Below are 15882 nucleotides of genomic sequence, written 5' to 3'. Positions count from 1 at the left end.
CATAGCGTTTTTTAGACTAAAGTAAGAAACTACTCTGTGTCCTATCTTGTCGTCGAGCAGTGAAATGCATTTGGACTTGTTTTGAGCGTTTGGCTCAGTGACAGTGGCTTTCCCATTCAGTTTACAAAATTGCAGTGCACTTAAAGCACTTTGCTATCTTGTCAAGATTTCGATCAGTGCCCCTGTTGAGTGCCCATATTTCACCATGCCTCTTGTTGTGCGCCACACACAGCACTGAAACATGAGCTATGAGAGGGAGGCGTCATTAGCCAAAGCCCTGCAGAAATGGCAGGAGGCCTAATTTCTCTGCTGGCAGAAGTCACAGGGACACATGTCGCAGGCACTAGTCCATCCACTACTACTACTACTAGCAAAGCAGGCTTGTAAGTGTGCCTGAGAATGACGGTGAACATCATGTGGAGAGTGAAATCTCACAAATAAGACTATAAGTGTATCCATCCATCCATCCCACTGAGAAACAAATTATATATATATATATTTATTTTTAATTTTTTTAATTTTTCTTTAATTTTTATATTGCAAATATGTTTTCCAACATCTGCTATAATTTGCATGGTCGCTGTAATGAGGACAGGGCAGTTATTCCCTCTTTTTTATGGGGTTTTAAACCCAATTACAGGGTTGCGGCCAGTGCATTGCAAGTACTGCATGCTGCCACCATTTCTGAGCATTTGCATTGCAGTTAGCATGTCATTAGATGATTCTTTTTTTCCTTTACCTTGCAAAGTAATTTTAACTTATTCTTCTGTATGTCTGTCCTTGTGATTAACACCTGTTACCTTTAAGTAACAAATTCTCTTCACTTCCTTCCTTGTTGCAGGAGGTGCCTGAGGTCCACATATATGTTCATAATGATAACATATATAATATATTAATAATTAAAGTTGTCTCAGGCCTATGTGACAGACCTACCTATACCTCATTCTGTAGGTAGCACTCAGGGCTGTTTTTACTTGTATGTCCATTTTTTTTTAATTTTTTTTAATTTTTTTTTATTTTTTTGGGTCCATATATGCCATACTCCTTGTGGATGTGACCACTCTGGTTTACATAATGTCATCTGCAGTTAAAATCTAGTGGCCTGACTCCTGAGACCTACATCTCTATCTGGAAATGAGTTATTTATGTTGGTCCTAAAACCCCATCGCGCTTGGAGTATTTTTACTGGCTGGTTGCTTGTCTTGGCCGGTGTTGTCTGCAAGTCCTCCGTGTGTGGACAGTGGGCCATTCAGTAGGCTGTGAATGAGAGGTTGGGTCTAGCAGGTGCAAGGATTCTCACTTCTTTACTAAGGGTGGAGCAGCTGTGGTAGGGATGTGATGACATTCTAAGATCTCTAGTTTTTTTTGGATGTACTATCCAGAAAGCATCAAAGAGCTGTGCTTACAGCCAGTTTTGTGATTATTCTGTTGTTGAGAGCAATTCCACTGGCCTAACTTTCAAAACATCTAATCTTTTTTCTTTTCTTTTCTCATAGGTTGCAGGCTAAAAGAAACGGCCGATAATGTGCAGCATCTGCTCTACAGCAACACCCACTTCCTGCCTGTAGAGGAAGCGGCTGTGCCAGCATGTCCTCTCATCCCCAGACTGTGCCGCCGGGCCGGAGGACTGTGGACACACGGCACCTGCCAAACCCCGCCACTCTACCACTGCAGCTGCAACGGGCACACACGGTAAGGGGCCTTACACACAATGATTTTAATGGAATCACTTGTGTTGCCTTTTTGTTTTGTAGGGAAAAACATTTGAAAGATGAAAACTGTAGTTGTGGCTTGGCTGTTCCTACTTGGATATTTGGTAATAGAGCTGGGCGATATGAGATTTTTTCATATCACGATATGTTTTTTTCATTTCAGGCGATAACGATATCTATCACGATATAAGCCAAATAACTATATTTGTAAGATTTAAATGTGCCGTTGCTCACAAGTAAAATGTGAAATAATCAGCAGCTTGTTTTTATTTAAATATTTATTTCCCATAATAAGTTCAACAGGGTAGATGTACTTAAGGAACATGAGACTTTTTCAGATAAATAAAGGCAAATATTGCAAACTACACAAAAGGCAGCCGCTAAAGCGTTTAAGTTTCAAAATAGAACAAACGAAACAGACTAAATTGTCAATTCCACTTAGAGGCAAAATATTAATTCTAAAAATAAATCTTAGTTTGTTTTACAGAAGAACAGACAAAACTGACTAACTTTTGTCAATATCAAATAAACTGAGAACTAAAAGGAAATTCTCAATCTCTCCTTGTTGTATAGCTGAGCTTTTCAAACAGTTTTAACAGTTACTTTAGTCTGACAAAAGCCGAATGACGAATTAGCGCTTCCAGTCAGAGACTGAGGCTACGTCCACACGTACACGGGTATTTTTGAAAACGGAGATTTTCCGTTTTCGTTTTAAAAAAATAATCCCGTCCACACATAAAGGCAGAAATGAAGGAAAACGCTGCTATGAACATGCCAAAGCAGCAGGTGGCGCTAGATTCCTAACCGTGCAGAAATGTTGGCCAATCAGAAGTCTAGAAGCCTCGGTGGGAAAAAGTAAACAAAGCTGGGGCATAGAAGCAGAACCGAGTCGTGTGTGTGGAGGGACAGTAACTGTGTGTATTTGTAAGCATTTAAACACTGCAGAGAGTAGAATTAACAGTAACAGTATTGTAGAAATTAATTTCACCGAAACAATAACGTGGCGCACAGTGTGACGCATGCACCAGTTTATTGTATTTGCAGACTTGCTTTCGGCACAATTTACAGTGCATGCTACTCTATTTTTTGTCAGACTTGAAATAGCCGAAATACCTTCACACTACGGAACTTCTATGGCTCTTCCGTTCGACAATCTCTCCGGCATTGGAACCATCATCTGTTTTCTCTTCGGTCACGCTCGGTTGATTTTTCTAGTCGGCACACTCATTTCCTCCATTACGCGCTGGCTGCTTCCCAAACAAACACACGTGCGGCTTGGCACTTGTGCGGTACGTAACAAGTCACGCGACGTGACGCTGCGGCTGTGATTGGTTCGGCTCTGCGCTACTTAATTTGGATTGGCTGACCTTTTATTTATTTATTTTTTTTTTAAGAGGACAAGAGCGGCGAGGTCTATCGCGATAGCTTAATTTCTCTATCGAGTAAAAGTTATATCGCGATACATATTGTTATCGTTCTATCGCCCAGCTCTATTTGGTAAACAGGATTTTAGTCAGATCTACTGGAAAGGGCTTAACCCCAAAGACCCCCATAGGTGTTTTTCCAGATTACACTGCCGTAACCTGAAAATGGTCCCCTCATTAGATGTTTGAGTTGAAAGTTCATGTTTTTGTTATGGAGTCGGCATCAAGGCCTTCCGCATGATTTCCACCCACATCTCCTAATTATCAAGATTATGTTCTTCCACGCATCGTCGACAAAGCTGTCTGTGCTTGAAAGAAGAGGCCTCTGGCTGACGTAAAAGTTCATTCACTGACCTTTAGTGTTTGCAAGGCTTTTTTTTTCACTTGAATGACAGGAAGTTCCAAGACTTTAGGCCACCATTAGTTTAACCCTGCTGCTCCTTTATGTCATCATATTCATTGGACGATGAAAGTTGATGGAATGTGTGACATATCGCCAACTGACAGAGAGCTTAAGATAAAAGATAAGAAATTACAGGAGAACCAAGGCAGGAGACTTTTTTTGGGGGGAGGTATTTGTGGTTTTCTAACACTAACATTACGTGGTGTTCTAATGAGGATGGAGTTTCTATAAGATTTGTTGTCTCTGTTGTAGGATGTCGGACTGGTTGACTACCCCTCTCATCATAGCAGGGAATACAGTCCCCACCTCACCCAGCCCCATCGTCGTCGACCTTCTTTGCTTTCAGAGTTCCAGCCTGGAAGTGAAAGGTAAGGATGCCTTCTTCATGAATATGGTCTATCCCCTCACGAGGAACACATTTCTCTAATTTTGAAACCTACCAGAGAAGATTTCTCTTGGTCTTTTTTTTTTTTTTTTTTTTTTTTTTTTTAATTTAAACTGCGTGAGGTCACTGATTGCAATTGAATGTATGTGTAGATATAAAATTGGTGTCGGTGAATGCCCAACAATGTCTACTACAAAAAATATTTTAGGTTAACATAATTATAGCTTTTGCTGAACAAAAAAATGCTATTGATGTATTGTTACAGATCATTTCAGCATCTGCCACTGCTTTAGTTTTATTGGTGACACCATATTTTTATACTAGATGCACATTTCAATTAAAAAAGAAAGAAAGAAAAGTAATTCATCCTTAATAGTGTAATTTTAGAAATGTGGGACTGAGCTGTAGTAGTAGATGAAAGTCAGAGACTTTGTGGTGAATGGGGAAGATGTCACACATCAAGGGAGCGGCCTTTTGGGCCGCCAGCTCTGGATATTGGATGGATGGATGCTTATGTGGCATTGCCAAATTTGATGAATTTGTTCTTGTTGATTGCTAGCCACAGCCACATAGAGGCTTCTTGCAGACAGCATTTGTTATGCAGTATTATTCTGTTAAAGCCTGTGCCTGTTAACCCTCCCCCAGTTTAATCCTTATGTAATTGGCATCTGCAGCCGTTCTTCTGTAATGTTGTGTTAAACTGCTGTGCTGGGCAATGAAGCTTGCAGAGGTGGTTTTTTAAAAAAAAAATTTTATTTTTATTTTTTAAAAAAAAGCTTTTCTAATCGACCAAACAGTAAATTGGCCAAAGAATTGTATGAGTAGTACCTTGTCAATGCAGATGCAGGTCTTGTACCTGCTAATGGTCTTTATTTATATAATATAATCTCTTTTTGAGGATGAAACTTGATGAGTACTTATAAATAATTGATGTGCATGATATGAATTTTGCATGACGCACAGAGGAAGTCACAAGAATTTTTTTCCTCCTTCAGTTGTTTGGCAGATTTTCTTGCATGTATTAAAACATGCATGGAATACAAAATGTAGGCAGACTTTACTAGAAATCAGCTGACAGATATTACATCAGTCAGGAGTAGGCTGGGGTCTGTCTTTCAGTATATAAATCATCTTGTGTGTCTGACATGGCAGACAGCAGATGGCAAAATGATTCTGTAGCACTGTGGGGCTGTGGCATATTTTTTATTTTTATTTTTGGCTTATTTAAATGTCAGTCTGCTAGCATTATGGTCTTCACTGTATAACAGAGAGCTGTGCACTGGCCCCATTTAACAGTTATTAGCTTAGCCCGCAGTGCGGGAACATTGGGTCATGGTTTGATAAACAGATAAACACTGCACAGTTTGAATGCTTCCCACTAGCTTCTGATTTTCTGACTCTTCATTCAATCACTTGGCAGTCTCTCTGAGTTGACTCACTTGTGCCTTCTGCAGCTTTTACAGTGGCAATGAATTATGTTTTTAAGCACATAAAAATAACCTTCATATGAGAAGGAGAGATTACAGACAGGTAGCCCACATTTCTTTGTAGAAGCTGAAATAAACCGGTGGTCTTGCTGGCAGGCGTCTGGGGGTGGGGAAGCTTTCAGCTGAATATTTCAGGGCTTCAGCATTCCTTTAGAGATCTCAGAATTCAGACTGAAGCTCATTCAGAGTGTGAATAGTGTAATTCTGGCCTTTGGAATCCTTCAGTCTATTCTCTTCTGTGTGCTTGTCTTTTCACAAGTCTCGGTAATTCTGCACACCATGTTTCCATTTGTAGCAAACTCGGGGAGAAAATGTGAGCACTAATATGGCCTTTAGAAACTGTGCCATTCTCCAGAGATCTGTCATACTGAGAAACGGTTTGACAGATTAATGTTTTCTCTTTAATAATCTGGACTGAAGGCAGGAGGAAATGTGCTATTTTAACCTAATTACAGGTCAGAAAACCGTTGCAGTGTGTAATCACTTGTGAACCACTATGGCAGTTGTTTGTTTCACCTTCCTTTTTTACTCCTTGCAGTATCTCACTCACTCCCCCTCTTCCCGTCTGTGTGAGATCATCCCAGCTTCTTGAGAAAGGGAGCGAATACATTTTCTAGCAAGCATAACAAGATACTGAAGCCACTTAACACTTTATTTTCTGGACAGAACAGAGTGTCTAAACGTGTCTGGTGCAAGAATGGAAAATGAGTTTGCACCATAGCCTGCATTATTGTTGAATTATTCTGTGAAAGTAATCGGAGTCCTTTGGGCATATGGGTAGGTGCAGTTTGGCAGTGTTCGTAGTCTTTTTAAATGAATCCTTTGTATTGCTGCTCTTTGAATGCCTAGACATCCCAGTCTTTCTTTCATTCAAATGTGTTGCATTTGTAATTGCAATGCAGCCTTTTTTGATTAAGGCCTCTAATGTGCTGAATTACTTTACATACATTATTTCATTTGATTGTTCTGCCTCTACCTGCATTTCACACATTGATTTCCTAGAAACAGATCTTTTAAGTATTTGAATAAATGTGGTTGCTACGATATTTTGTAAATATTCTCCAGTATTTTTGGCCACTGGGCAACTTTATTCCGTAATGTGAACAGAAAAGTAGATGGCTTGCACATTTTGCATGAAGTTTTTGAGCTCCACCCGCCGTCCCCACTCTACTGTGCATTATCTCACTTTCATTCATCCCAGCTGTGGTGCATTTAGCCAGGAGTCAGTCTCTCTCGGTCTCTGTCTCTCTCTCTGTCTCTGTCTCTCTCTCTCTCTCTGTCTCTCTCTCTGTCTCTCTCTCTCTCTCTCTCTCTCTCTCTCTCTCTCTCTCTCTCTCTCTCTCTCTCTCTCTCTGTGTGTGTGTGTGTGTGTGTGTGTGTGTGTGTGTGTGTGTGTGTGTGTGTGTGTGCGTGTGTGTGTGTGTGTGTGTGTGTCTCTCTGTCTCTGTTAGCCTTTCCTGCACCGTGCACAGCTGCGTAGCTGCTCCTCTGGGGAGCAACGAAGAGATTGGCAGCCACACAAACGCTGTAGTGCTTTCACAACAACAGGCAGCAATCAGCATACACGATCTCTGTTCTTGGCATAATGGGGCCCAAGCCAGTAAGAAAGTAGTGGGGTGTTGTGTTGCTCCTTCCCTGTCTCTGCCATACACTCTCAGCTCTCACCTCCATGCACATCTTTCTCCTATCCTCCAGACAAATCCTCCCTAGTGAACAGATTATTCTGCACGCTCACATGGGAGAGAGGGAGAAAGAAAGAGAAGAGAAGAAAAGGACAGGGGGAGAGACGGAGAGAGAAGGGGGTGGGCTGGAGAGTTTGATGTGATTATGTAAGTGCCAGTCCTCTATGGAGATGAGGAAGTATTCGACTGAATGAGTGAGAAAATTGTGTCCGGGGGAGAAATCGCACACCATCTGGGCAATATTTTTTCCCTCCGGTTGCTTTTGTTATATATGTATCTCTATCTTTTGCCGTTTGCAGTCCATAATGTTTGCGACTTGTCTTTAAATTATATAATTTAAAAAAAAAAAAAAAAAAAAAAGCATAACACATTTCAGTCCAACATGCATGTCAACATTTTTGGATTATGTTAATGTCTTGATTGTTACACCACACCTCCAGACAGTGATGGGCTACATGTTCTTTGGCACATAAAGAAACCTCACACTAGGCCATTGTGGGTATTGGACCAGCAATTATGGTTGTGTTTTCCCTCTTCTCTTCAGAAGCTACTTCCATTTTGACACTGGCAGCAAAGTCACCGACATTCTGGCATCTGCCTTCAGGGCAGATTTGAGAAAACTGCTCCCCTAGTAAGAACAGAGATCCATTTACAACCGGGCTAATAAAACTTCCCACATCTAAGTAGCGAGTGCAGTTAACATGTGGAAACTGTCATTTGACTGCACACCAAGGCCCCCTTTTTACTGGTTTCCCCAGTGTATTAATGAATTTAATGAATGTGAAAAGTGTGATTTATACTGCCACTGCACATGCAGCATATCATGATTAGATCGCGCCACATTGTCTCTTAGTGTAAGTAAGGCTCAAACATCCAGAGCCATTGTACTGTTGGTGTGCAGTATAGGGAGTGTCATAGTTTCCTCGAAGCTTGAAACAAAGCCTTTTATGACTTTTGTATGCAGTGGCCACACACAAACCCCACAAAGACCTTCGGTATATGCTGCTGTAAATGTTAGTGTTACAGTGAGTCACCATTTCCAATTTTCTTCCTTCCTTATTTTTTCCACTTTCCAGTCCTGGGTAACCAATTGCATGCTGCCATATTACAACAACAAAAAAGGCAGTCAGTGATTATTTGATGATGATTCGGTTTGAACCAAGCCAAGCCCGCTGACGCTTGTGTCAGCCTTGAACACAAGGATTTAGGACAGCCTGATCTCAGGCTGTAACTGTCAACTTGTTTACACGTGACTTTTTTGTTGTGGTCTGTATAAATGGGATTTAATTAGGTCATCGTGATAAAACAAGCCTGCTCTGAGTCTTGTCTCTAGCCCACAGGATTAGTGTTGTCCTCTCAAATTCGTTAACTGATGGCGTAATTTTTGACCACGGACCACATCTCTCTTAAATGTCATTTTTATTTCCAAAAACGTGAAGGAGAAAACGACAAAACAGGAGTGTCAACGCTTCAGGGTGAGCTGAGGCTAAAATAATAAACAAAAACTAAGCTAAGCTCCGATGCCCATGTACATTAACTCACAGAAAAAGAAGAGAAAACAGCACTTCATTCTCAATACTCATACTTAGGCGTTCAGGGAAGCAAGTGAGCCTCTCTCGCCATTGGTTCTGTGGGCTCTGCGTATAGGGTGGGTTTACAGGCTGGAACCGGTCACCCAGGAGCTGTACATCAGCACACCAATCACAGATGAGCACCTGCACAGTCGAATTGCCATACATCTGCAACGTTAACAGTTTCCATAATGCAGCGCGTTGTTCGGAAACTAAAACAAAGACAACAGTTGTAACAATGCAAAATGAGATTGTTAAGCATTCCAACACTGGCTCTAAAACCTGCCTATAATGTTGCCATAAGATGGTCTGCTTTCATTCTGCAATTATATGGGGTCAAACTGGCATTTCCGTGCAATCTATTTCTGATTATACAGCAATTAACTGTGACAAATCAGTGAAAATCACATGTGTTGCTGTTTACATAGTTAAAATGTGAATTTACTTCTATTACATTTGCGGTTAGCAACCTTCCTTTTATATAAGAACTTGAATACAGAACACAACCAGCTGGCAGCCAGTGGAGAATAAGTTGTGCTTATTGATAAAGACTCATTCAGACTGATGGTAACATGTTTGCATTCTGCATTTATAAATTAGATGGCAATTATTTTCATACCTTTGCAGTTACACTCAGAGAGTTTCAGTCAGTCCAGTTTGGACTGTAACTGAAGCTTGAAGTTCTCTTCTTCCATGGCTTACTAACATGCGGGGTTCAGTGCTGGGTCTGTTATTTCGTTTTGTTTTCTGTTTTCTTGTGTTCTGTGTTATTGTGGGCGCTTTACATTGCAATATGAAGTGCCTTAAGGCAACAGTTGTTAGGATTTGGTGTCTTAAAAATTAAACTGAATTTTCTTTATTTTCTTCTTTAGTGGGTATCATGAGTATTGTTGCACAGATTGTGGACATTGTTTACTGGGTTAGATGACCCATCTTTCTCATATTCAAGAGAAAATGGTGCAGGCAGACTAGCATGTTCTAGGGAGCAAGCTCATATTACCCTTATTTTATACATACTTTACACTGGTCTCAGTGGATTTTAGAATTTATTTCAAAACGCTTGTATACAGACCACTAAATGGTCTAGCTCCAGCTTTGGGCCAATGTGTAGTTGGTGGCATTTAATGTAAATTCTCTGCGGAGTCTGCATGATCACAAAACATGGGCAAGCTTTTGGATTGTTCAACATCTACCCTCACAGTCTATTTATAAAATATACATCAGTTGAACCCAAGTGGATGTGGGAATTATGAGGTTTTAAAACTGAAGAGTAGCGGGACAGAGCCTTCACTCAGTGGCAGTTATGGAGTAGTCTTTTGCTCTGGTTTTATGACTGCCAACTTTGTAAGTTTTTGTTTTTTTTTTTTTAAAGGAGAGCAAGAGATTCTGTTTGATATTAACTGCCTTTAATTGTTTACTGTAGTTCTATTTCATTCCGTGGTTTTGCCTTGCTACTAGGGCAGCACGATTTTGCATAAAATGAGAATCACGATTTTTTTGGCTTAGAATTGAGATCACGATTCTCTCACGATTTTCTTTTCCAGTATAAATATTTATTGCACTTATTAACTGCACATCAACTTCGTAACAGTTGAGACTAAACATAAAAAAAACAAATGTCTCACGTTTTGTTGTTGCCGCTAAATGTTGTACTGCTTGAAATTCCGTCTCCACCGTTGCTCGACACTGCGTGTATAGAGCAGGTAGTGCAACAATAGAAAAATAGTTGTGGGACGGCACTGTGTAGCGTTTGTCTAGGGTGTTGATCATTTTCCTAAATCCCTCGTTTTGATGGGAGTCAGGTGATAAGTAATAGCCTCTAATTTCTTTGTGCCTGCGGGAGTTCGACGGGTATAGGGAAGCGCTGTATAAGGTTCCCGTTATTGATGTTTGGGTGGTTGACCGGGACGGATTTTCTCCTGTCACTTTCTCGTCATCCCTGACGTGCTCTCCGTTGTTTTTTCCCCTGCTAATTTTAGCATCACACGGCACAGCTTCTGGATCACGTGGTATAAGGCTCCGCCCTTGTCATTTGTTGAACAGGAAGAGTGAGCGCTTGTTTTCATGCAGAGTACGTCCCGGATCAAAATGCGGCACAATCGTCGTCGTCGGCTTTTTTTTTTTTTTTTTTTTTAAATCGTTGTCATTTGGAAATGAGATCGCACATAAGTATGAATCGAGATCGCGATTTTCTAACGATTAATCGTGCAGCCCTACTTGCTACTATATTTTAATTATCTGGTATAGAGCAGGTTTTATTGTGTGTCTCTCCAGTAGTTGTATTTATTTTTATACTGTTCTGTTGTAGAGCACTTTGACTTCATGTCTGTGCAAATTACCTTTATAAATAAGCTGTACTCACTTAACACAAAACCAACAAGGCACTAAGTCACCAAGACATCTTTAAGTGCCCTTTCGTATGTGGCACCTGGACTTTAACACTATCATTGGTCCTGTGCGTTTCAAGATGGAGTCACTATGTCTGTGCAAGAACAAGATATCAAGGAAAATGTTGCTTTTCATCAGTATCTGTTTTTTCCTTCTATAACATTTTGTACTTTTTCTTATCTGCTGCATTTGTTTTTTTTTTTTTTTTATGTCTTTTGCAGAGGACAGGAGCAGCATATCCGCTATGAGCACATCTACCTAACAGAGCCCACTGGCCAATCAGAGGTGGAGTATGCAGATATCAAAAGGCCTCGTTTAGAGATGGGACCAGAGTCTGTGATGAGGCCTTCATCCCACCGCCCGCCATTGCCTCTGGGAGGGCCTGAGGACATGACAAAGGTCAGTAGTTGGTATGAAGTACAGTAAAAGTGCCAGCAAGCGAATGAAAACAAAAAACATTCGTCCTTGACTTTGCTGCTAATAACAATAGAAGAAAGCCATGCTAAATGCAAAATACAGGGCTAGATGTAAAACAAAGTTTTTCAATTAACACAATCAGTATTTTGGGAGTTTGCTGTATTACCAAAATGATATTCAACAATTATGATTTTCCTTGAAAAATAACACACACACACAAAAAAATCATCCTAGAAATCTGTTTTTTATTTGACTCCTTCAGAGCCCCAGAGGATGTTATTAGACACACAGCCGAGGTTGTAGAGAGAGATTCAGCATTGTAGCTAAGCTGGCTCTCTGTGAGCAGCAGTAGGAAGACTAAGGTAGTTGTGAAACAGCAATTAATAAATAATAGAGCTGACCTAGATTTCAAAAGACTGAGCACGAAACTGTGTGAACTACAGATCAAAATGACTTGCTTGTGTGTAGAGCTGCTGATGAGGAGGTGTTCCTGATTTTACACAGAGTGCTTCGAACTGCCAGGGGAGGCAGCCAGCCAAGGAATGGTAAATAGATACAACAATAACAGACGGCACAGGGGAAAAAAGACAGACTCTTAGGCTAGCAGGGAAACATTCAGGAATGCCAGCAATTCCCCCTTAGAGCGGCAAGGGCTGGAAACCCATTATGTAAGTGATGTCAGATGCAGTCACTGTGTGGAACAAGTGCACCTAATGCTACTGAGTTAGAAAGGGAGATGCGGCTGAAATGAGGCAAAGGGCAGATGTAGGGAGATGCAGATAAAGGGTAATAGAGGAAAATAAGAGTAAAAGGCTAACAGTAAAAAGGGAGTAGGCCAGTAGTATCAGACAAAGCTGATGGTTACAGCATGACTCACATGGACTGAGAATCAGAGGGACAAAGGCAGCATGTTACAGTAAACCATTGTTCAATCATCCTGAATTTGTGGTTTTTGGAAAGAAAATGAAATATAAGGGAGCATAAGAGTGAGACATTAGGAGAAATCATCTTTACAGGGATGATCTCAGAGTTCACTGGCCTTATATGGCTTAAAAATGAGCATTGCTGTTGATGTTATGAAATATTTATGGCACTGAAGGAATTCACATGTGACAAAGCTGACTAATGCACTTTCTTCTCTCTCTCTCTCTCTCTCTCTCTCTCTCTCTCTCTCTCTCTCTCTCTCTCTCTCTCTCTCGTGTCTTTGAAAAAATCTGAATGACAGCCATTCTCTCCTGGCAGATTAATGCCGGTCTCCCGTTGGTGCCAAAGTTGTGTATAATACAGAAGTGCACTGCGTGTGCTGTGGTTTTCCCATTGAGAGCATTCAGTGACTTTACTTGAGGTCTCGACAGTACATGGGAAGGAAAAACAGTGTCATTGCTCCACATGATATTTTTCAAAGGCATACTGGGTATTGGAAAAATTTGTTTGAGTATTTTCTTATAAGGTTTCTGCTTCTGTTGCGTGTGTGCAATCCTTTTATTCTGAGGTTTATCACAGAAAGCAGTAATATGTTGGTTAGCTTGACGCGCCTTTGATAACCGGGATTGCTTTGAAGGAGGAGGGAATGATATGATTTGGCTTTTGCACACGTGGTGGCATTAGTAGGATTGTGTTTGTGGGCTCTACCATACTCTAAGCCTTGCTAGCATCTGTGAATAAATAGAGTGGTTAGTTGTTAGGGCATCCAATTAAACCAAGTGCTGTTTGGCATTGGTGTTATATTAGGTGCAAAGTATTATAATGACATTCACCTTTGACATATGTGAAAGTCATGTTTCAGTCACATCGGTTTCAGTAGGTTGACTCTAGCACTTTCTCAATCTAGAATTGAGAAAGTGAACTCTGAACTTAGCACGAGAACAGGATGTCTAAGGCTTCACATCATGCTGAAGAGTGTGAAACGGTTAAGCTATAAGCTATACTGGACTGGGCTTAGCAATTGAACTGTGACCTTTTCACACAATGTCAAAGGTCTAGGAACTCTTGACGTACCGCTTAACCAAAGAAAGGATAGCGTAGGGAGCAAAATCAGAGGGAGAAGTTGATTTGAAAAATGTAGTTTTGTCATATCATCGAATCCCATCTGGATAAACAAGGTTTCTAACTCAACTATTTCGTTTGCAGCTGTTGAAAGTTATTATAGTTGAGAGATGTTTTTTGGACAACATGAGTATGTCCTGTAGTTTACTGCTATATATGGTGAGTGCTTTGTTAGGGCTATCCTAGGATTTCATCATTAAGGACAGCGCCTGAGCATCCTCTGGCACTGACATTTTCAATCACAGCAGATCTGCAGGGCTGTAATGCCACCTGCCTGGTCCAGATTAGCCTACTTACGTAACCTTCATTTCAAACGTTTAAAAATAACACAATACAAAACCCAAGTTGGATAAACACTAAAATGTGTGCATATATTCAAAAAGTAGGAACATTCACAAGCACCCAGATCTTTGGCCCAATTGTTATTGAGAAATGACAGCCAGCTGTTTTTTTTTTTTTTTTTTTTTTTTGTTTGTTTTTTTTTTTTCTTTCCTTCCTCTAATAATTGTTGATGTATTTTAGACATAAAAAAAATGCATTGCTCTTGTTCAGGCAGTTATAATAGTTTGAGTGTACAAGGGTGTTTGTCCACATAGCCAAAACTTTGGTGTAGAGATCACACAATTTTTTTTTGTGTTTGTGTGCACAGAGAATAAAAGTACTGTAGAGATTTTTTTCCCCCTCCCTGCTTCTCTCTTTTCCTTTGGCTGCAAAAAATGCTGTGAATACTTGTATGAGGCACGCATTAAGGACTGGTATTTCCATTACGGCAGAAAGCCAGAAGAGTAACAGTACGGAGGCTTGACATACTGTCTCTCTATATAGCAATAAACTAATATCATTAACGTAACACACTTAACTCTGTCAGTTCAGTGTCAAGTGGTTTTCTAGTGCAGTGACTTCAGACGAGCTTTCACAGTAGCTCGCTGCACTCAGCGCTGTGGGGTGCTAATATTAGCTGCTTGTGCTGTTTGAAAGCCAATCTGCATAGCAGTCCCTCTCTTTGTGTAGCCAAAGAGCTACAGAAATGGATACCAATGCAGGGCCACAAACGCTGCTCAGTTAATGGAGATACCTCTGTTTTTTTTTTTTTTTTTTTTTTTTTTTTGGACTGACTCACATCATTTCTACTTTGCTGGTTAATGAGTATCACCAGAATTTAAACCTCCCGCACATCCACTACCAATCTGATATCTCCCAAAGTGTCGTCACAGCAACAAAAATGGAGTGAGTTTGTATTTTTAAACAGTCTCTATTGTGCCTAAATCTGGTGAGAGAATCTGTGTGTTCACGGAGCCAATGTGCTGTCATTTATTCACTGGCATGTGCTATTGATGTAAAAGGGTACACGCACTGTTTGGATGATGTTTCTTATAGAGTGGCCTTGAGAAATGGAAGGCGTGGGAGGAAACCTACAAGGTCGTTCTCTATAAAGAGCTTCTAGCAACAGCTTTTATGCTTGTTGTTTGTGAGGGCTCTTTTTTCTGACCTTCTGGCTATAACATTGTATACACGTGTCACACTACAAAAACCCCATTTGCTTCATTCTTACATCTTTTATATGTTTTACATCTAATCATGACACTGTGCTCTCTGTTGTGCTTCTGTAGGATCGCGGAAGCGCCATTGGGAAGCTGGAGCCCATCTCCCCTGTAAGTCCTGTCCATATTGATCCTGACTTGGAGCTGGTTCCAGCTCGGTTCTCCAAGGAAGAATTGATTCAGAACATGGACCGTGTAGACAGGGAGATCAGCATGGTGGAGCAGCAGATTTGCAAGCTTCGCAAAAAACAGGTGTGTAAATGTACAGTTCTGCTCTTAACTTTGAGGATATACTGGTTACAGAATGTTGCCATCTTATTAATGTACTAGCGTCACAAAAGTGTTGTAAGCTGATTTTAATCAGTGGGAACGCGTGTTCCAAGAATGTATTTGCCAGCTAGGTTGCAAAATAGTTTCTTGTACAGCAATGAAGAAAAAGCTTCACATTCTTTCCTTTTCAGTCAGTATGACACATTTACGTCTCATATTCAAGTCAAGTCAAGTTGGCTTTATTGTCACTTCAACCATATACAGTTAGTACACAGTGAAGCGAAACAACGTTCACTCCAGGACCAAGGTGCTACATGCAACATAAATTTACAACATAAATTAACAGAAAACACTAAACTAGCTAACTAAGAGGCCTAGTTAGCTGGCTAGCAGAGACAAGACAGACTGACCTAACATAAATTACAACATAAATTAACAAAAACTAACTATCTAGGGAAGCCTTTTTTTTTTTTTTTTTTTTAAACAGACAGCAGACAACAAAGTGCACGTGCAAATGTGCAAACAAGAGCAACAAAGTGACAGTGTGACAAAAAAA

The 15882-nt window shown here is 40.5% G+C and overlaps 1 protein-coding gene across 4 annotated transcripts in view; it reads left to right on the top strand.

The window, feature by feature from the left end:
• ncor2 (nuclear receptor corepressor 2) overlaps positions 1–15882 on the top strand; it is a 91454-nt gene that overhangs the window by 16205 nt on the left and 59367 nt on the right. For all 4 annotated transcript variants that reach the window (XM_085425045.1, XM_085425044.1, XM_085425043.1 and 1 more), the window contains exons 2-5: positions 1497–1692; positions 3792–3907; positions 11274–11451; positions 15126–15308. In XM_085425045.1, coding sequence (XP_085281171.1) covers positions 1588–1692; positions 3792–3907; positions 11274–11451; positions 15126–15308 — 582 coding nt within the window. In that variant the 5' untranslated portion in view covers positions 1497–1587. The remainder of the gene's footprint in view (positions 1–1496; positions 1693–3791; positions 3908–11273; positions 11452–15125; positions 15309–15882) is intronic.

Source organism: Rhamphochromis longiceps, linkage group LG12 (assembly GCF_057381845.1).
Source record: "Rhamphochromis longiceps isolate RC_006_pf linkage group LG12, R_longiceps_female_GT1.1, whole genome shotgun sequence".
NCBI lineage: Eukaryota > Metazoa > Chordata > Actinopteri > Cichliformes > Cichlidae > Rhamphochromis > Rhamphochromis longiceps.
Note: the sequence above shows the minus strand (reverse complement) of the source record. Positions and strands in the feature narration are given on the sequence as shown.